This window comes from Hemitrygon akajei, chromosome 10 (genome assembly GCF_048418815.1).
Source record: "Hemitrygon akajei chromosome 10, sHemAka1.3, whole genome shotgun sequence".
NCBI lineage: Eukaryota > Metazoa > Chordata > Chondrichthyes > Myliobatiformes > Dasyatidae > Hemitrygon > Hemitrygon akajei.
In genome coordinates, this window is record NC_133133.1 from 165,603,924 (window position 1) to 165,626,147 (window position 22,224).

Genomic DNA, 22,224 nt, shown 5'->3' on the forward strand with positions numbered 1-22,224 from the left:
ATTGGTTTCAAAGATATCCCCATCCCCCCCCCCATTCTTCTAAACCCCAGCAAGAACAGGCCCAGAGCCATCAAATGCTCCTCATATATTAGTCTATTAATTCCTGGAATTATTCTGGACCCTCTCCAATGGCAGCACATCTTTTCTTAGCTAAGTGGCCCAAAATTGCTCAGAATACTCCAAGTGCAGTCTAATTCCTTATAAAGGTTCAGCATTAAAAGCCTCAATGACTTTCAATGCCATTGTCATCCCCGGATCCCATCACCACACATTAGACATAGGATCTATCATTCTAGCATGGCTGATTCATTTTCCCTCTCAGCCCCATCCTCCTTCCCATAACCTTCAACCCGCTTACTGATCAAGTATCTATTAGCCCCCACTTTAAATATACACAATGAATTAGCCTCCACAACCATCTCTCCAAATGAATTTGACAGATTCATCACCATCTGGCAAGATATTCCTCCTCAACTCTGTTCTAAAGGGACATATTTCTATTCTGAGGTTGTGCCCTCTGGTCCTAGATTCTCTTAGTATTGGAAACATCTTCTCCACATCCACTCTATTTAGGCCTTTCAAAATGTGGTAGGTTTCAATGAAATCCCCCCATTCTTCTAAACTCCAGAGAGTACAGACCCAGAGGCATCAAAATCTCCTCACACATTAACCCTTTCATTTCTGAGATCATTCTCATAAACCTCCTCTGGACCTTTTTCCAATGCCAGTGCATCCTTTCTTAAAGGCCCCAAAACTGCTCACAATACTCCAATTGCAGTCTTACCAATGCCTTATAAAGCCTCTGCATTGCATTCTTGTTTTTATATTTTAGTCCTCTAGGAATCAATACTAACATTGCATTTGCCTTCCTTGCTATTGACTTAACCTGCATGTTAACCTTTATGGAATCCTGCACGAGGACTCCCAATATTGGACAATACAGCACAGGAAAAGGCCCTTCAGCCCAGTGTCTGAGCTGGCCATGACACCAAATTAAACTGTATTTATTCTGCCAATACACACACTGTGAAGAAGTACTTAGAGAGGTTGGTGATGAAACTTCAGCTCCTGCCTAAGGAGCAACTTGGGTCCACTTCCAATCTACCTATCGTCACAACAGGTCAACTGCAAATGCCATCTCATTGGCTCTTTACTCAGCTCTGGAACATCTGGACAGTGAAGATGCATACAGGATGCTCATTGTTGACTACAGCTCGGCATTTGATACCATCATTCCCTCAAAACTAAATAAGCTTCAAGTCCTTGCCTCAATACCTCCTTGTCTAACTGGATCCTCATTTGTAGACCCCAGTTAGTTTGGATTGGCAACATCTTTTCCACAATCTCCATCAGCACAGATGCACAGGGATGTTATTAATAATTTATTTGATTATAATGAGATCTTTCCTACCCACCTTACTTCCTCTGTGTGAAGGGCTGTGGAGGATGACTGTCAATTAGGGGACGGGGGAGGGGGGGCAGATACTGTGGCTACACAAGGAGATAAGGGACATTTATAAAGATGAATGTTTGAGAATGTGTGTCAAGGATGTTTTAGTATGAAAAAACCTAAGTCACTTGACACATCTATGATGTCATGACACGTTGCACGTGGGGCCACCCTTTTGATCCCCATCTCATTCAACAGCTTTTCAATGTCACTTTCAGAGAACTTCTTGTGAGCGCTCAATGTCCTCTCCAGCCCCTCTGTCTCCATGACAGCCATAATGTGTGCTACTGCTCCCTGGCAAGCAAACAAAATATACCTTTAAAGCAGGAGTTCCCAACCCTTTTTATGCCATGGATCCCCACCATTAATTGAGGGGTCGTGGACTTCAGGTTGGGATACCCTGCTTTAAAGGTACACTCTTCACTGACTACTGCCCAACTAAGTAGCAGCATCTTAGATATATATGGTGTTCTGGCACCTGGAAATGGGCAAATTATCATTTAACACATCTTTTTGAATGGAGAACCCAATACTTTGATAGCTGAAAGATTCATGAGGGACATCTTCACAGAAATGGTGGTGTGCATGTGGAATGAGCTGCCACAGAACAACAATCAAAAGACATTTGGATAAGTACATGGATAGGAGGTGTTTAGAAGAGTATGGGCCAAGTGCAGGCAAATGGGACTAGCTTGGTGGGCATCATAGTTGGCATTTGGTGCCCATTATGGCCAAAGAGTCTGTTTCCATGCTAGTCCACTCTATGACTTGACTGCAGTTGCACCTTTTTGCAGCCAAATGACTTAACTTTCTTAGTGATCCAATTTGGCACTAGCACTAGAGAATCACTGTTCCAGCACTTCAAAAGATATTAAATCAAGTGTCTATGGAAGAATCTGCATATGCTTGATTAATCAGCAGAGTAGATGATTGGACATTTCAGGAACAATACCTCTCCAAGAAAACAGGCATCACTTAATCAATACCACTTAACAAAGGTTATTAACTTTATTGCTCTTTTGTGCTCTTGCATCCAAAGGGGTCTGATGCAAAAAGCAAGTTTCCTTGTTAACCAGCAAAATTACACTGGCGATAACATTCTGAACCGAAATCTAACTCAGTCAGATGATTTCTCTTTAACAGTTCCAAGCAAATTTAGTTTGGGCATTGAGTATAAAAGCTGAGAAATAATATTGCAGCTAATACATAACTTTGGTTTGGTTACATTTGTACAGTCCTGGTTGCTACATTACAGAAAGGATGTGCAGGCATTGGAAATGTGCAGAAGAGGTTCATGAGGATTTTGCCAGGATCAGAGAGTATTGGCAGCAAGAAGAGGTTGGCCAAAAACCTGGATTTTTTTCTGCTGCAGTGATAGGAGACTGAGGGGTGACCCAGTAGCAGGAAATAAGATTGAGAGGGGCATAGTCAGGGGAGATAGACTTTGTTGAATGGTGAAAATGTCAAATACTAGAGGATATAAATTTAAGGTAAGAGTGCTTGCAACACGCCACTGGTAGCAGACACAAAAGCAACATATAGGAGGTACTTAGGAAGACACATGAACAAGGATACAGACTAAGTGCAAGCAAATGGGATTAGCTTAAAAGGTCAGCAGTACTGAGTGAAAGGTCTTTTCTTGTGATGTTAGGTTCCATGCTAAAAAGTGTAGCTGAGTTTCAAAAGGACACCCTCCAAGATTTAAGACCTGGATCAGCAGAGGTGAACAAAAGTCAGGCACATGCGCTAGCATCAGAGTGGATCTAATTCACAATTATGGGCGCAGAAAGGAGGAATTGTACTCTGCATCCAGGTTTGTTAATTTTAAAGTGTACAACATTAACATTATGTGCAAATACAAGATGACGTTATCCAATGAAAATCATTACTTAAGACTTTTTTCTGAATGAACTATTCAGTGGATGAGGGCTTATCAATGCACATTGTATTCATTCATTAACTTCTCTAAATACCCTTGAAAACACCATGGCAAGCCAGCTTTTGAACCACTACAGTCCACAAATATTAGGCCAGTCATTCCTAGATCTTTTTACAGTGGCAATGAAGGGCCAGAGATATATTTTTACTTATCATGTATGAGTTACAAAGCAACAAACAAGTTTGTGGCTGATGAGACAATATCGAGCCACAATGATTTGTATCTGCATTGGAACAGCTTGACTAGAGCCATGAGCAATTCAGGAACTCAGGCCTTCAGAAGTACCACTCGGTTCTTGTCAGTCAAGTGTACATAGCTGTTTCTTGATGAGGGGAGGAATCAAACTGGCTGAAGACAGACTATGAATGTTTCATCCTTTTGCATTCATGCTGGACTACACCATCATTGAGAATATGAACACACGTTTTGTTTTCTCTCATTGGCCACTTCACTGTCCATCACCGTTCACATCACAGAATATCAGAACGGTAGCGCTGTGATCTAATGTGCTTGATAATGTCAAACTCACTACTTCCATTAGCATGCATGTAATCCTATACTGCAGATTCAATATTCGGTATCGAATTTTAGATACAACTACCATGCCACTGGCACACTATTGATACTGCCTTCAATATTTTAATATCTGTTAAATGAGAAATGTCACCAGACTCATCAATGTCACATTTTAAAAATAAAATCAGTAATATCTCCATATGGAAGGCCACTGGCCAAGGTATCATAGATCTAGATAAAATATTAAAACATTTAACCCAAATGATCCAAATATAAAAGTTATAAATATGTCACCTTTTTCAAAGTTAAACTGATTAAAGTCAAATCCAACTAATGAGCAGAGCAGAATTATTTTCCTAAGATCATAAAGGTCCAAGGTATTGCAGATTGTTTTTCTTTCCCTCCATTTGCTATTGATGCTTACAAATGAGCTATTTGCTGCCAGCATTCAAGATCTGAATGAAAAATTGTAAAATGTTCATCTTCATGGTCCAATGGCAAATGAATCAGAAATTTTTAAATAGGTAACGAGATCCATGTGTGAACAAGTGGTGCCACTTTCAAAGTCAGAAATGGATGATCTTATTTCATGTCCTTTCTTGGATTTTGTTAAGCAAGTATTCCATCTGCAGGTTCAGGTTTGGCTGCCCCGTTCTTGTCTTCTTACAGAGCATTCTATACCTCTCCAGTTTTTGTTCTTTGTATTTCATCTGCGCCTCTTCCTTTTCTTTTTGCCTTTTTTCTGCTTCCTTAAATTACAAGAGAAAAAGAACTATCTTTAAAATAAACGAACAAACAAAAATCATTTATTCAATAACATTAAGAGAAATGAAGAATAATCCTTTGTACCTTGGGGGCAGTCTCTCCACAGGGGCAAGTCACAGAGTAAGTAGTAGTCAGCCAGAACGAATCTGGTAATTACGATAGCCAGGGGCATACTGAAGTCAGGGAAAGGAATATTCAAAATGGCATTTATTTCAATGCTCAGGATTTAACAGGCAAGGCAAATGAACTCAGGGTATGGATTTGCTCTGAGGACTGGGAATTTATAACCATAATGGTAACATGTCTGAGAAAGGCAAGATTAGCAACTCAATATTCCAGGATGCAGATATAAAATTGGAGATGATTCATGAAATAATTCTACAAGAAATCCTGGATACAGATACAGGTGTGACAGAAATACAGGAAAGTGAGGTGATAAAGCAATACCTAGAGATGACATTCTCGGGAGTAATAAAATGGGGAGGATCACTCTAGTGGGGCTGTAGTTTAGAATCTTAAAGAAATTTCTCATAGTTTTAAGAATAATAAGGTTGTAGGAGTGAGAGATATTAATTTCCCCAGTATCACCTGAATCATCCACAATGTTAAGGACCTGGATGGGGTGGAATTTGAGAGATGTGTCCAGGAAAGCTTCCTGAGTTTACAGATAAAGGGCCCTGCTTTGCTGCCTCAGGGCCTGGACAGCTTGCAATCGTCGAGAGAACAATAAATTCAAAATTGTATCATGACATTTTACAGGAGAATGTCAAGGTAGCAGTCTGTCCCCTGAAGCTAAATAGAAGTTGGATGATTCAATAAGAAAATGACCCAAAACACAAGAGTAAATCAACAACATAATGGTTTAAAAAGAAGAGAATTCGTGTTATGGAATGGCTAAATCAGAGCCCAGACCTTAACCCATTTGAGGTGCTGTGGCATGACCTGAAAAGGGTTGTTCATGCAAGGTATCCCAGAAATATAGATGAGCTAAAATAGTTTTGTATGGAGGGATGGTCTAAAATTACTCTTCGCTGTTGCGTTAATCTCATCAGCAACTACAGGAAACACTTCGTGGAGGTTTTTGCTGTTAAAGGAGGTTCTATCAGTTATTAAATACAAGGGTTCACAAATTTTCCAACTTGGACAGTGAATTATTAAACAATGTGTTCAATAAACACGTGAAAAGTACAACTGTTTATGTGTTATTAGTTTAGGCAGATTGTGTTTGTCTATTATTGTGACCTAGATGAAGATCAGACCACATTTATGAGTAACTACTGCAAAAAAAAAGAGGTACCGTAGATTTCGCACTACAGAGCGCACCTGATTAAAAGCCGCTGGCTCTAATTTTAGAAATAAAATCAATTTTGTACTTGTACAAGCCGCACCGGATTTTCGGCCGCAGGTGTCCCACGTTGTAATATGAGATATTTACACAGAAAGATATTACACGTGAGGATTTTTTAACTTTTAATTAAATCGATATGGTAACATAAACAAATACATATTGCAAATGCTTTTTTTCGAACCGTGCCTGTAACGCAGCTACTTTTAAATATACGTTGCGTATACTTTTTTACTGAACAACATTCCAATATCTCCTAACGACTGGTAAAAAATATATATACTGCAGCCTACCAGGAAAAGTTATTGATCGCCTTTAACTTAAAAGCTGCGTTTTGGCTCCGCCGCTCCGCCGCTCACCCCCCGCCTTCCCGTTTATCGCAAACTGGCATTTTCCCACAAGACGCGGCGAAACCGGATGTGACGTCATAGCATCCCGGGATGTAGTACAGAAAACAAATATAGTTAAAACAGTTCTAACTTTAACTAACAAATGAATTACTAAGCGAAAATATTATAAACTAAATAACTGCCATAAAGGCAGCACAATGCTTTTCTTCGAGTGTTTTCCATGTTGATGAGGGTGAGTACAAATGACTGATTTACAATAATTTAATTGTGAAAGTGCGCTTGATTTATCGTACAATTTCATTGGACCTCTGTGAACTACTCATCAATTTTATTGGTCTACTGTTACGAGGCAAAATGTTTTTGGCGGCATGAAAAAAATCATGCATTAGCCGCACCGTAGTAAAGGCCGCAGTGTTCAAAGCTGTTCAAAATGTGGGAAAAAAGTAGCGGCTTATAATCCGACATCTACGGTAATTGCAAAAGGTTCACAAACTTTTTCTTCAAACTCTACAAAATGCAGGAGGAATTCAGCAGGATGGATAGCATCTATGGAAAGAAATAATCAGTCAATGTTTCAGAACATTGACTGTCTATTCTTGACCATAATTTTACTAGTTTTTAGATTATGATAGAAAAGGGTAGGATAGGAACCAGAGTTATGGCCCTGGATTGGAGAAGGGCACATGTTTGAAGGAAAAGCAATGAATGCCAAGTGGGAGGATTTTAAGAATATAATGTCAAGTGTCCAGCAGCAGGATGTTTGTTAGGATAAACTGTACACCTGCTAAGTCCCAGCAATTATGGTTAACAGGATATTGAGGCTCTGGTCAAGAAAAAGAAGCATACTCTAGGTTTAGGTCGCCAAGAGCCAATTCCTTGATGAATATTAAGAGGACAAATAGGAGCACGAAGAGAAGGTATGAGAAGGATCTTTCAGGGAAGGTTAAGGAAAATGCCAAGAGGTTCTTTTGCTATATTAAGAGTACAAAGGTGGCCAAGGAGTGAGTAGACCCCCCCTTAAAGATCAGCAAGGCTGCCTGAACCATAGGAGGTGGGTGGGAATTTTAATGAATATTTCTCCTTGGTGTTTACTGAGAAAATCATGGTCACTCAAAATATAAAAGAAACAAGTGGAGATGTCTGGAGTACATTTATATTACCAGGGATGAAGTACCGTAGATGTCGGATTATAAGCCGCTACTTTTTCCCCACATTTTGAACAGCTTTGAACACTGCGGCCTTTACTATGGTGCGGCTAATGCATGATTTTTTTTCATGCCGCCAAAAACATTTTGCCTCGTAACAGTAGACCAATAAAATTGATGAGTAGTTCACAGAGGTCCAATGAAATTGTACGATAAATCAAGCGCACTTTCACAATTAAATTATTGTAAATCAGTCATTTGTACTCACCCTCATCAACATGGAAAACACTCGAAGAAAAGCATTGTGCTGCCTTTATGGCAGTTATTTAGTTTATAATATTTTCGCTTAGTAATTCATTTGTTAGTATTTTCTAGTTAAAGTTAGAAGTACTACATCCCGGGATACTATGACGTCACATCCGGTTTCGCCGCGTCTTGTGGGAAATACCGGTTTGCGATAAATGGGAAGGTGGGGGCATTAGGCGAGCGCGAAACGCTGCTTTTAAGTTAAAGGCGATCAATAACTTTTCCTGGTAGGCTGCAGTATATACTTTTTTACCAGTCGTTAGGAGATATTGGAATGTTGTTCGTGCACTGTTCAGTAAAAAAGTATACACAACGTAATTTGTGTGTTACCGATACGTATGTATATTTAAAAGTAGCCGTGTTACAGGCACGGTTCGAAAAAAAGCATTTGCAATATGTATTTGTTTATGTTACCATATGGATTTAATTAAAAGTTAAAAAATCCTCATGTGTAATATCTTTCTGTGTAAATATCTCATATTACAACGTGGGACACCTGCGGCCTAAAATCCGGTGCGGCTTGTACAAGTACAAAATTGATTTTCTTTCTAAAATTAGAGCCAGCGGCTTTTAATCAGGTGCGCTCTGTAGTGCGAAATCTACGGTATTTGCAGCCTTGGAGTGGAGCACAAGTTACTCACTCAAGACTTCTTCTGAAGCCCATATGAGAATGCTTCAAAAATGTACAATACCCCATGTGGGACACAGTTACACGGAGTACAGTCCCTGTTATCGCTGCTTCTCTAATCATTACCTGGAGCCATTCCAGTGATCCACTAGTTTGCTGCATTTGACTCAGTGTAGAGACACAAAATAGAATCAAAACAGGATGTTATCTTGCAAAATAGGAAAAAATTATTATAAATACTTCTAACTTACAAAGACAAGAAGTTTTGAAATACTGAGGAAGTACCAGCTTCAGGAGGAATAGATCAGGGAAACTGAGACATATACCAGATGAACTGCAGTGCTGACAAATGAATTCTTGGGGAAACTAGATGACATCACAAATGTCAATCTTTGAAGATGGCAGGACAAGTTGATAAGACTAATAAACAAAAATTAAGATCCTATGTTTTAAACAATAGGAACATAGAGTAGTGTAGCAGAAGGGAATGTGAAAACTTTGTATTATACTATTTTGGCTCTCAGCTTAAGTACTGTGTTAACTCTTGGACAAAATGGCCAGGATGTCAAGGTCTTTGAAGAGATATGGAGAAGATTTGCCAATATTGTAGAACCACAGCTATAAATTAAACAAGTATTCTGTTGGTCACATTAGTTAAGAGATTTTTTTACTTCTGACAGGTATTAACATTTTAATGCATTGTTTATATAGGGAAGTCAAAATGCTTATGTTAAAGAGAGCTTTTTGGAGATTTTACAAATTGAATTGTTAACATATATTTTTGCACTGTTAAAAACATGGCCTGTACTTGTGAGAAATGGCAGCAGATCTGAGCCAAACTGACAGAATTCACCAGTGTAATTGAACTGCTACACCAGGAGTTTGTAATCTTTTTTATGCCTTGAACCGATACCACTAAGCAAGGGGTCTGTGGACTATTTTGCACACAGGATGTTTGTTCTGTCAACATGACATCACATTGCAAGGCCCTCCCTCATAACTCAGGACAAGGTGGCCCAAGGTAACAAAACACTGCAGCTGATCTGGAAAAGGTTCAGTCTCTACTGACCTAATGGGTGAGCTGTAAGCGTCACTATTGGCATTAAGTTCACGTGCCTAATTATAATATAATTTAAATTATAATTTAATTAACATAATCTAAAATTATAACAACATTTAAAATTGCTAGCTAAAGGCTACACTATTGTGCCCAAAAACAGAAAACATGATACTTACTTCTTTCTTCCTTTTATATTCAGCTTGCCTTTTTTCATATTCCTCTTTAGTTTTTTGATAAGATGTCTTTTTCTTTTTCCTAAAATCAAAAAAGAATGGAAGGAGAGGAATTGCCTTTCTACTCAAGTAAGCCAAACCGCAGTACTGAATCAAGAGACAATTTATAGGTTCCACATTTCCTTAAAATGTAGGCCATTTGGCCCACTGGGTTTATGACAGCCCACATTTTTCCAATTGACAATGAACAATCCAACTCGATTCTACCATCCATCCACACACCTTCGATAATTTACAATGGCCAAGTAATCAGCCAAACAGAATACCTATGGGATTTGGAGAAATGTACACATTCCACAAGGTCAAAATTGACCCCAGGTTACTTGAACCAGAAGCTCTACCAGCTTTTCTACAGTACCACATTGATAAAGAAATACAGACTAAATCAATAAAACACAGCACTCTACATAAGCTCTGTCTATACGTCTCACTGCCTTAGTAAATATGTGTTATCTGTTCGTCTTGCAAGACCATGGATCTGCGTCCTCTCCAGGGTGCAGGCCTGGGCAAGGTTGTATGGAAGACCGGCAGTTGCCCATGTAGCGAGTCTCCCTTCTCCACGCCACTGATGTTGTCCAAGGGAAGGGCAAGGGCGGATACAGCTTGGCACCAGTGTCGTCGCAGGAGTTGCCAGAGCGAGGTTGAAGGCAATGTCGGACTGCCTTAGGGATTCCAGCTCCGGATTTGTCCTCAGGGTTTACTCCCGAAGCCCTTCCCATGAGTGGGTATGGCCGCAAGGCAGCGGAGGTTTGAAATCAGAGATTTCCTTCTCTTAGATGGACTGCCTTCCCAGGCTGTCGAGCTCCATCTACCCGAGCCTCAGTAAAGCAGCCGGCATAATCAACACCCCTACCCACCCCATTCTCTCTTCTCCCCTCTGACAACATGTACCATCGGGCCCAAGGACAACTTCTGCTCCACTGTTATAGGCCTAATAAATGGTTCCTTAATACAATAAGATAAACTATTGACATAATCTATCTCATTACGATCTTGCATCTTGTTCCACCTCAATGCACTGTGTAATGGTATGGACTAGCTTTTCAGTGTCTTTCTGTACGCGCAAGCAGCACGGTAGCTTAGTGGTTAGCAAAATGCTTGACAGTAGCAGCAATTCGGGTCCAACCGCTGTCTAAGGAGTTCCTACATTCTCCCCTTGACTGTGTGGGTTTCCTCCCACAGTCCAAAGAACTACTAGTTGGTAGGTTAATTGGTCATTGTAAATTTTACAGTGATTAGGCCAGCTTTGTATCGGGGATTGCTAGGTGTTAGGGCTCGAAGGGCCGGATGGGCCTATTCTGCACTCTATCTCAATAAAATAAAAAAAAATTCCAGTTCAAAATGGATCCACAATGGCAAACATGCAAATGGAAGTTGCCTTCTGAACACAGAATTTCCCATGCATCTTTAACTCAAACTTGAAGAAAGAATAGTTAAATATGAGTATGCTGTTGTTATTTTCACCTGGAAAAGTACTTTAATTACCTTCATACTATTAATAAAGTCTAGAGTTGGGGAAGGCACCAAGTAAGCTAAATACTGTTTTCCAAATCAAGTTTTCAAAGAATGCCCAAAATCTCTTACTTTTTTGGTGCCTCTGGTTGAGAATCTGGTTGACTTGTTACAGGTTCCTCACGTTTGACTTTCTTTGATTGTTTCTTAAGTAGTTCTTCTTCAGCCAGATAGAGATGGCGCAAATGATCTGGGTAATTATCTGCATACTCTACATCTTGAGGATGCTGCGCTCGTTTTTCCTTTCTCAATATCTTCTTGTACTGATGCTTAATCTTCGCCTTCTGCTGGAAAGCAAATCCCTTTCCTGAAAGTGAACAGAATCAGAATTTTATCAAAGACTAGACACTGGCATCAAAATGAATAACCAAATCACATATGTAATAAGCAGAATAGTTCATTTTTTCCCAAAAATTATTTAAAAATTTGTGACCATATCAGAAAAACAAGTATTACATAATTCTCAAGACAACGATCTAAGGATAACAAGGATATCACTTCTTAAATAACTTAGTTGCAACCAACAATGACAATCTACATTGAAGTTCCTAGATAGCTCAAACCCTGCAAGTGGTTAGAACAGAGGTGAATTTGAGGGCAAACAAAAAGTAAAATGAGTGAAATGGAAACACACCTGGTCAAAAGCCATAAAGATATAATGATTTACTTATTTAGAGATACAGCACGCAACAGGACCTTCTGGCCCAATGAGTCATGCCACCAAGCAACCCACTTAACAATAACCTAATCATAGGATAACTACAGCGAACAGTCTGCTAATGATTGCTGCTGGCTGTGGAAAGCAGCCAGTGAGTGAGTGGGCCAGTGAAGGAGTGGAGATTTGAGGCTTTGACTCGAGAGATTCTGGCAGTTTTGGCAGTTGGACTGTGCAATCAAGATTTGAATAGCTCAGACTCAGCAGAAAGCAGCTGATTGGGCAATCGAGGTCAGGTGACCAAGCAGTTTGAAAGGCTCAAACAAATAAATAGAGGGTTACCTCAAGCAGAGCGGCCTGTGAGTGAGTGGGCCAGTGAAGGAGTGGAGATCATGGAAGAGAAGAGAATGGAGGTCATGGCAGCTGAGATCGGCCCCGTGGTTTGTTCATCCTGCAGCATGTGGGAAATCAGGGATACTTCCAGTGTCCCTGATGACTATGCGTGCAGGAAGTGTGTCCAGCTGCAGCTTCTGGCAGACCGCATTGAGTGTCTGGAGCTGCGATTGGATTCATACTGGAGCATCCGCGATGCTGAGGAAGTCGTAAATAGCATGTTTAGTGAATTGGCCACACCGCAGGTAAAGGCTACACAGGCAGAAAGGGAAGGGGTGGCCACTAGACAGCGTAGCAGTAGGAAGGTAGTGCAGGAGTCCCCTGAGGTCATCTCTCTCCTAAACAGATATACTGTTTTGGATACTGTTGGGGGAAAATGTCTCATCAGGGGAAGGCAGCAGCAGCCGAGTTCATTGCACCATGGGTGGCTCTGTGGCACAGGAGGGAAGGAAAAGGAGTGGGAGAGCTAAAGTGATAGGGGATTCGATTGTAAGGGGAATAGATAGGCATTTCTGCGGCCGCAAACGAAACTCCAGGATGGTATGTTGCCTCCCTGGTGCAAGGGTCAAGGATGTCTCTGAGCGGCTGCAGGACATTCTGGAATGGGAGGGTGAACAGCCAGTGGTCGTGGTGCACATAGGTACCAACGATATAGGTAAAAAATGGGATGAGGTCCTACAAGGTGAATTTAGGGAGTTAGGAGATAAACTAAAAAGTAGGACCAGAAAGGTAATAATCTCTGGATTACTACCAGTGCCACGTGCTAGTCAGAGTGGAAATAGGAGGATATTTCAGATGAATACGTGGCTTGAAAAATGGTGCAATGGGGAGGGATTCAAATTTCTGGGGCATTGGAACCAGTTCTGGGGGAGGTGGGACCGGTATAAACAGGACGGTCTGCACCTGGGCTGGACTGGAACCAATGTCCTAGGGGGAGCGTTTGCTACTGCTGTTCAGGAGGATTTAAACTAATGTGGCAGGGGGATGGGAACAAGTGCAGAGAGACAGGGGTGTAAAATGAGGGTAGAAGCAAAAAGTAGTAAGGTGAAAAGTAAAAGTGGCAGGCAGGCAAATCCAGGGCAAAAAGCAAAAAGAGCCACTTTTCAACATAATTGTATAAGGGCTAAGAGTGTTATAAAAACAAGCCTGAAGGCTTTGTGTGTCAATGCGAGGAGCATTCGTAACAAGGTGGATGAATTGAATGTGCAGATAGTTATTAATGAATATGATATAGTTGGGATCACAGAGACATGGCTCCAGGGCGACCAAGGATGGGAGCTCAACATCCAGGGATATTCAATATTCAGGAGGGATAGACAGGAAAGAAAAGGAGGTGGGGTAGCATTGCTAGTTAGAGAGGAGATTAACGCAATAGAAAGGAAGGACATTAGCCTGGAGGATGTGGAATCGATATGGGTAGAGCTGCATAACACTAAGGGGCAGAAAACACTGGTGGGAGTTGTATACAGGCCACCTAACAGTAGTAGTGAGGTTGGAGATGGCATTACACAGGAAATTAGAAATGTGTGCAATAAAGGAACAGTAATTATAATGGGTGACTTCAATCTACATATAGATTGGGTGAACCAAATTGGTAAGGGTGTTGAGGAAGAGGATTTCTTGGAATTTATGCAGGATGGTTTTCTGAACCAACACGTCGATGAACCAACTAGAGAGCAGGGCATTCTAGATTGGGTATTGAGCAATGAGGAAGGGTTAGTTAGCAATCTTTTCGTGCGAGGCCCCTTGGGTAAGAGTGACCATAATATGGTGGAATTCTTCTTTAAGATGGAGAGTGACATAGTTAATACAGAAACAAAGTTCTGAACTTAAAAAAGGGTAACTTTGAAGGTATGAGATGTGAATTAGCTAAGATAGACTGGCAAATGATACTTAAAGGGTTGACGGTGGATATGCAATGGCAAGCATTTAAAGATCGCATGGATGAACTACAACAATTGTTCATCCCAGTTTGGCAAAAGAATAAACCAGGGAAGGTAGTGCACCTGTGGCTGACAAGGGAAATTAGGGATAGTAACAAGTCCAAAGAAGAAACATATAAATTAGCAAATAAAAGCGGCATACCAGAGGACTGGGAGAAATTCAGAGACCAGCAGAGGAGGACAAAGGGCTTAATTAGGAAAGGGAAAAAAGATTATGAGAGAAAGCTGGCAGGGAACATAAAAACTGACTGTAAAAGCTTTTATAGATACGTGAAAAGAAAAAGATTGGTTAAGACAAATGTAGGTCCTTTACAGTCAGAAACAGGTGAATTGATCATAGGGAACAAAGACACAGCAGACCAATTGAATAACTACCGTAGATTCCGGATTTTAAGCCGCTACTTTTTTCCCACATTTTGAACAGCTTTGAACTTTGCGGCCTTTAATCCAGAGCGGCTAATACATGATTTTTTTTCATGCCGCCTCGTAAACATTTTGCCTCATAACAGTAGACCAATAAAATTGATGAGTAGTTCACAGAGGTCCAATGAAATTGTACGATAAATCAAGCGCACTTTCACAATTAAATTATTGTAAATCAGTCATTTGTACTCACCCTCATCAACATGGAAAACACTCGAAGCATTGTGCTGCCTTATGGCAGTTACTTAGTTTATAATATTTTCGCTTAGTAATTCATTTTCTAGTTAAAGTTAGAAGAGTTTTAACTATATTTGTTTTCTGTACTACATCGCGGGATGCTATGACGTCACACCCGGTTTCGCGGTGTCTTGTGGGGAAATGCCGGTTTGCGATGAAACGGGACGGAAGGAGGGAGCGCATTACGCGAGCAGCTTTGGATCTGAGCGAACGCTGCTTTTAAGTTAAAGGTGATCAATAACTTTTCCTGGTAGGCTGCAGTATATATATTTTTTACCAGTCGTTAGGAGATATTGGAATGTTGTTCAGTAAAGAAGTATACACAACGTATATTTAAAAGTAGCCGCGTTACGGGCACGGTTCGAAAAAAAGCATTTGCAATATGTATTTGTTTTTGTTACCATATGGATTTAATTAAAAGTTAAAAAAATCCTCACGTGTAATATCTTTCTGTGTAAATATCTCATATTACAACGTGGGACACCTGCGGCCGAAAATCCGGTGCGGCCTTTACAATTAAAAAATTGATTTTATTTCTAAAATTAGAGCCAGCGGCTTTTAATCAGGTGCGCTCTGTAGTCCGGAATCTACGGTACTTTGGTTCTGTCTTCACTAAGGAGGACATAAATAATCTTCCGGAAATAGTAAGGGACCGAGGGTCTAGTGAGATGGAGGAACTGAGGGAAATACATGTTAGTAGGGAAGTAGTGTTAGGTAAATTGAAGGGATTAAAGGCAGATAAATCCCCAGGGCCAGATGGTCTGCATCCCAGAGTGCTTAAGGAAGTAGCCCAAGAAATAGTGGATGCATTAGTGATAATTTTTCAAAACTCCTTAGATTCTGGACTAGTTCCTGAGGATTGGAGGGTGGCTAATGTAACCCCACTTTTTAAAAAAGGAGGGAGAGAGAAACCAGGGAATTATAGACCGGTTAGTCTGACAACGGTGGTGGGGAAAATGCTAGAGTCGGTTATCAAAGATGTGATAACAGCACATTTGGAAAGAGGTGAAATCATCGGACAAAGTCAGCATGGATTTGTGAAAGGAAAATCATGTCTGACGAATCTTATAGAATCTTTTGAAGATGTAACTAGTAGAGTGGATAGGGGAGAGCCAGTGGATGTGGTATATTTAGATTTTCAAAAGGCTTTTGACAAGGTCCCACACAGAAGATTAGTGTGCAAACTTAAAGCACACGGTACAGGGGGTATGGTATTGATGTGGATAGAGAATTGGTTGGCAGACAGGAAACAAAGAGCGGGAGTAAACGGGACCTTTACAGAATGGCAGGCAGTGACTAGTGGGGTACCGCAAGGCTCAGTGCTGGGACCCCAGTTGTTTACAATATATATTAATGATTTAGACGAGGGAATTAAATGCAGCATCTCCAAGTTTGCGGATGACATGAAGCTGGGCGGTAGTGTTAGCTGTGAGGAGGATGCTAAGAGGATGCAGGGTGACTTGGATAGGTTAGGTGAGTGGGCAAATTCATGGCAGATGCAATGTGGATAAATGTGAGGTTATCCACTTTGGTTGCAAGAACAGAAAAACAGATTACCGTAGATTCCGTTCTACAGAGCGCACCTGATTAAAAGCCGCAGGCTCTAATTTTAGAAAGAAAATCAATTTTGTACTTGTACAAGCCGCACCGGATTTTAGGCCGCAGGTGTCCCACGTTGTAATATGAGATATTTACACAGAAAGATACTACACGTGAGGATTTTTTAACTTTTAATTAAATCCGTATGGTAACATAAACAAATACATATTGCAAATGCTTTTTTTCGAACCGTGCCTGTAACACGGCTACTTTTAAATATACATACGTATCGGTAACACACAAATTACGTTGCGTATACTTTTTTACTGAACAGTGCATGAACAACATTCCAATATCTCATAACGACTGGTAAAAAAATATATATACTGCAGCCTACCAGGAAAAGTTATTGATCGCCTTTAACTTAAAAGCAGCGTTCTCGCTCGGGTCTAATGCCGCTCGCCCCCACCTTCCCGTTTATCGCAAACCGGTATTTCCCACAAGACGCGGCGAAACCGGATGTGACGTCATAGCATCCCGGGATGTAGTACAGAAAACAAATATAGTTAAAACAGTTCTAACTTTAACTAACAAATGAATTACTAAGCGAAAATATTATAAACTAAATAACTGCCATAAAGGCAGCACAATGCTTTTCTTCGAGTGTTTTCCATGTTGATGAGGGTGAGTACAAATGACTGATTTACAATAATTTAATTGTGAAAGTGCGCTTGATTTATCGTACAATTTCATTGGACCTCTGTGAACTACTCATCAATTTTATTGGTCTACTGTTACGAGGCAAAATGTTTTTGGCGGCATGAAAAAAAACCATGCATTAGCTGCACCGTAGTAAAAGCCGCAGTGTTCAAAGCTGTTCAAAGCGTGGGAAAAAAGTAGCGGCTTATAATCCGGCATCTACGGTATTATCTGAACGGTGGCCGATTAGGAAAAGGGGAGATGCAATGAGACCTGGGTGTCATTGTACACCAGTCATTGAAGGTGGGCGTGCAGGTACAGCAGGCGGTGAAAAAGGCAAATGGTATGTTGGCATTCATAGCAAAAGGATTTGAGTACAGGAGCAGGGAGGTTCTACTGCAGTTGTACAAGGCCTTGGTGAGACCGCACCTAGAATATTGTGTGCAGTTTTGGTCCCCTAATCTGAGGAAAGACATTCTTGCCATAGAGGGAGTACAAAGAAGGTTCACCAGATTGATTCCTGGGATGGCAGGACTTTCATATGAAGAAAGACTGGATCGACTAGGCTTATACTCACTGGAATTTAGAAGATTGAGGGGGAATCTTATTGAAACATATAAAATTCTAAAGGGATTGGACAGACTAGATGCAGGAAGATTGTTTCCGATGTTGTGGAAGTCCAGAACGAGGGGTCACAGTTTAAGGATAAAGGGGAAGCCTTTTAGGACCGAGATGAGGAAAAACTTCTTCACACACAGAGTGGTGAATCTGTGGAATTCTCTGCCACAGGAAACAGTTGAGGCCGGTTCATTGGCTATATTTAAGAGGAAGTTAGATATGGCCCTAGTGGCTAAAGGGATCAGGGGATATGGAGAGAAAGCAGGTACAGGGTTCTGAGTTGGATGATCAGCCATGATCATACTGAATGACGGTGCAGGCTCAAAGGGCCGAATGGCCTACTCCTGCACCTATTTTCTATGTTTCTATGATTATACATTTTTGGACGGTTGGAGGAAACTGGAGCACCCGGGGAAAAGCCACACACTCGTGAGTTGTACAAACTCTTTACAGACAACACCAAAAGTGAACTCAGAACTCCAATGCACTGAGCTGTAATAACGTCGTGGTAACTGCTACACCACTGTAGCACCCCAGATACTGTAACATCTCTAAAGGCCAATTTATACTTCTGTGTTGAATCTACACTGTACCCTACGCTATAGCCTGACACGTACCTCCCCAAAATGTAAATACGCATCGTTGCAACGCAAATCGCAACAACTGTGATTGGTCCGCTAGGTAGCATCGCATTTCCTCCTACGCATTTCTGGTTGCTTCTGAACGATGAACCAAATCGTCAAATTTACCTGCCGACATCCGAAAATATTTGAAATGCATTTCCTCATCCATGACTCTCAGTGGCCGGACAAGCACAGAAAATTCACCCTCCTTCTGCCTCAATACGTTCAATGGTCGTACATACCATCTCCTCCGGCGTCTTCTCTCTTTTCTGCATTGCAGTAATTTCAATAAAAGTAACCTTGTTCAACACTTATTAGCTCCAACTCCAACATGATGTGCTCAGTTTCAGTTGCCATTGTTTGAAGTTCACAAAGAAACACTACACAGTGGCATAGGAACCCCACTAGCGTTTTGGCGGTGAATTGCAGAGCGACACAGACACACCAATGCACACGTATAAATGCGCACAATGGTGTAGGCTATGGCGTACACCCTACGCAGAAGTATATATCAGCCTTTTATCTGCACACAATTGAAGAATTCACTTTGACATTCAAATCCTTGTAGAAGCTGAGGTAAATATCAACATTGTGTGGTGGGAAATTCACCCACCACAGGCAAACTCCACTATAGCAATGGGTTCTCTTATTTGAATGCAGGAACAGATACAAGGAAGTAATTCATTTCTTTTTCTTGGTTCGTTTAAATATGTTTAAATATTTCTGAACGCTTTGACTTTAATTACAAAATATTTAAACTGTAAGTAAAACAACTATACTTAAAGAGAATTTAACAATTCCAGAAACAGTAATGATTTTTTGCGAGGTTTTGAGCCACAGAACTTGATTTCACCTACTCTTTCCACTTATTGCTGTTCCTTCTTACCAACATGCACAACAGCTCTATTGCTTCAAAATTGCCAGTCGACTGGTCAGGCCCAATCTTCAAACCCTTTACATCTTCACCCCACAAGAGTGGAGTCTTAGAACAGGTTTGTTAATGAGTGGTTGGCCCAACTGGTGTCGCTCCACTGCCATTTGCACTCATCCAGCTGAACTGAACTCATTCTTTCACTGGATAACATCTCCCATAATTCCACTCACTTTCTCCAAATCAAAGGTGTAGCTGGCTACAGGAATGGACAAAAGTTATGTCTCATCGTGGGATATTTGAAACTGCCCTCATTTCACTTCTGTTGAGGAACTCACTTCTGCCTCTTATTCTGTGTCACTGCTGACTATATGTACAATTGGCAGAATTCTGTACAGAACTTAAAAATAATTTTGATACTAATCACCTCAAAACTAATTAATAAGCTTCAAGAACTTGCCCTTGCACAACTAGTTCCTTGATCGTCTCATCTGCAGACCCCATTCAGTTTGGATTTGCAAAGACATCGCCTTCACAACCTCCATCAGCACAGAGCACCCCTGTGATTTGCCCCCGCTCTACTCACTTTATATTTGTGACTGTGAGGCTAAGCACAGCTCCAATTCCATATTTAAATAAGCTGATGATACTAGTCAGTGGCCAAATCAAGGGGGTGACAAATCAGCATATAGGAGGGAGATTGAAAATCTGACTGAGCGGTGCCACAACAACCTCTCACTCAATGTCAGCAAGACCAAGGAGTTGTTTGTTGACTTTACAAAGAGGAAACCGGAGGTCCATGAGCACCCAGGCCACATGCTTTTCTCGCTGCTGCCATCAAAAAGGAGGAACAGGAGCCTCCGACCCACGTCGCCAGGTTCAGGATCTGTTATTACGACTCAAACATCAGGCTCTTGAACCAGAGGAGATAACTTCACTGAACTGTTCCCACAACCCATGGACCCACTTTCAAGGACTCTTCATCTCACGTTTTCGATACTTATCGCTTTTTATTTATTATGATTATTTCTTTTTTTTCTTTTTGTATTTGCACAGTTTGTTGTCTTTTGCACATTGTATGTCCACCCTGTTGGGGGCGGTCTTTCATTGAATCTATTGCATTTCTTTTATTTACTGTAAATTCCTGCAAGAAAATGAATCTCAGGGTTGTATATGGTGACATTTGTCGTTTGATAATAAATTTACTTTAAACTTTGAATTTCCACTCAATGTTTACTTTTACATGGTCACATTTGACTCGACCTTCCAATTTCTTTCTCCAGCTGACGGACAGGATAGTGACTACTATCTGTGACAAGACCACAGACTCCAAAGCTATCTTGACTAAATCTTCACTCAGCACCCACAAAATGATGGAGGAACTCAGCAGGTCAGCAATAAGAGGGTGGTGTTTTGGTCAGAGTCCTGATGAAGGGCCTTGGCCAAAATGACAACTGCTTGTTCTTCTCCATGGATGATGCCTGACCTGCTGAGCTCCTCCAGCATTTTGTGTGTCGCCCTGCATTTCCAGCATCTGTATGAAACACTCTGGTTCTGGCAGCTGCGTAAGTATAGGGAAGGAAGTCTCTAGGCATTACATGTAGAACTCCCGGTGTTAAACTTCTCACTCTGCTTCCAGTAAAAATTTCATTCCATTCTCCAAGGTTCTTTGTCTCAGTTGCTTTGATAAGATTTTCCAGGCCACTGTTTCTGGGTTATCTTTATTTTTCCTTCAACTGTGACTTTTCTTCTGCTGTAGCCGATTGTTCTCTTAACCAAAGCTCCTTTATTTCCCACATTTCTGCTCTGATTCTTTCTTCTCAGCAACAGTAATGCTTGTTCCCTCACCCACTCGTCCTCATCTTCCATGTCATGAGCCTTTTAATAAATTTTATTGAATTTGAAATTTATGACACCTCCAACATATAACAATTTGACCACCAAATTTTATCCTCTCCTTTTTTACATCTAAAAAGGGACCAATTTCTATCTGAATCTTACTGTAATTGCTCATGAAATCCAAAAGATCTAATAACATTAGCCAATTCACAAAATTGTTTTCCACAATCCAGGGGCTTGAACTTCTTCCATGGTATGCTGGATAAACTAGATGCAGAACGGTTGGCCTCTTTGCCAGGTTGTCTCTTGAGTTTCCAGTTCCCTTTTGTGCTAAACTCTCCCCGGCAAAATTTCTATAGATGCTGCTTGACCTGCTTGAGTTCCTCCAACACTTTGACACTTTGAGTGGCTTGCTTTCGATTTACAGCGTCCGAATAATCTCTTGTGTTAGTGGTCAGTACGTAGGGTGACAGATGACACATATTGTTTGCAATGGTAACTGTTCTACAGGAATTCACTAGCATCGTTATTGAGCTGTGTTCACTTTAAGAGTGTCTGACGTCATTGTAAGGCGACTGTTTTCGGTTTATTCGTAACGGAAGGGCTGCGACTTTAGAAAGTGACTCGCATGTTTTATTCACAGAATCCTACAAGTGAACGCTGCTCTAGGGTGGTCGATAGCCGCGCTCTCGTATTCAGATCGGAAAGGTTGCCGGCGTAACAAAGTGCTCTCCCACGCCGTATGTTCTCTTTCTCCCTCCCACTGGGCTGAAAATTACCGCCGGGTTCACGGACAACGTCTATTAAAAACTCTTGAACCGACTTCTCCTACGATAGATTACTTTCTCCCTCACAATTTCCCTTGTCGTGGCCTTACATCTTCTCTATATTGTTATTACTTTTCACCTCAATGTACTGATCTGATGAATTGGTCTGAACAGATGCAAAACCGCCGTTACACGTGACAATAACAAACCAATTTCAATTCAATCTTCTCACCTTCCTTAATGCTGCCCCAGCCCTTCTTAAAATACCGGGAATTCCTCTTCCCACTCGCCTTTACAACCATTTCCCTGTCCACACGACTGGAGCTTCTCTGCGACTGGTTGACCGGCGCCATTCTCCTCCGGACTGT

The 22,224-nt window shown here is 41.0% G+C and overlaps 1 protein-coding gene across 2 annotated transcripts; it reads right to left on the reverse strand.

Moving 5' to 3' along the window:
- Positions 1-2,433: 2,433 nt before the first annotated feature.
- Positions 2,434-22,217, reverse strand: ccdc59 (coiled-coil domain containing 59). Of its 2 annotated transcripts, XM_073059629.1 has the most exons (5): positions 22,089-22,217; positions 11,322-11,556; positions 9,681-9,759; positions 4,755-4,843; positions 4,590-4,654 (listed from the first exon to the last, which is right to left on the reverse strand). In XM_073059629.1, exons 1-4 carry the CDS (start codon positions 22,207-22,209, stop codon positions 4,802-4,804), a joined length of 477 nt encoding a protein of 158 aa, XP_072915730.1. In that variant the 5' UTR covers positions 22,210-22,217; the 3' UTR covers positions 4,590-4,654; positions 4,755-4,801. The 2 variants fall into 2 exon arrangements, with proteins under 2 accessions (XP_072915729.1, XP_072915730.1); XM_073059628.1 differs by lacking the exon at positions 4,755-4,843 and having other exon boundaries at positions 2,434-4,654.
- Positions 22,218-22,224: the final 7 nt, after the last annotated feature.

Coding starts and splice junctions, on each gene's coding strand:
- ccdc59 (XM_073059628.1), bottom strand. CDS start 22,209: ATGGCGCCGGTCAACCAGTCGCAGAGAAGCTCCAGTCGTGTGGACAGG. Junction 9,760..11,321: donor CAACCAGAGGCACCAAAAAA/GTAAGAGATTTT, acceptor TTTTGATTTTAG/GAAAAAGAAAAAGACATCTT. Junction 4,655..9,680: donor AATATAAAAGGAAGAAAGAA/GTAAGTATCATG, acceptor TTGTAATTTAAG/GAAGCAGAAAAAAGGCAAAA.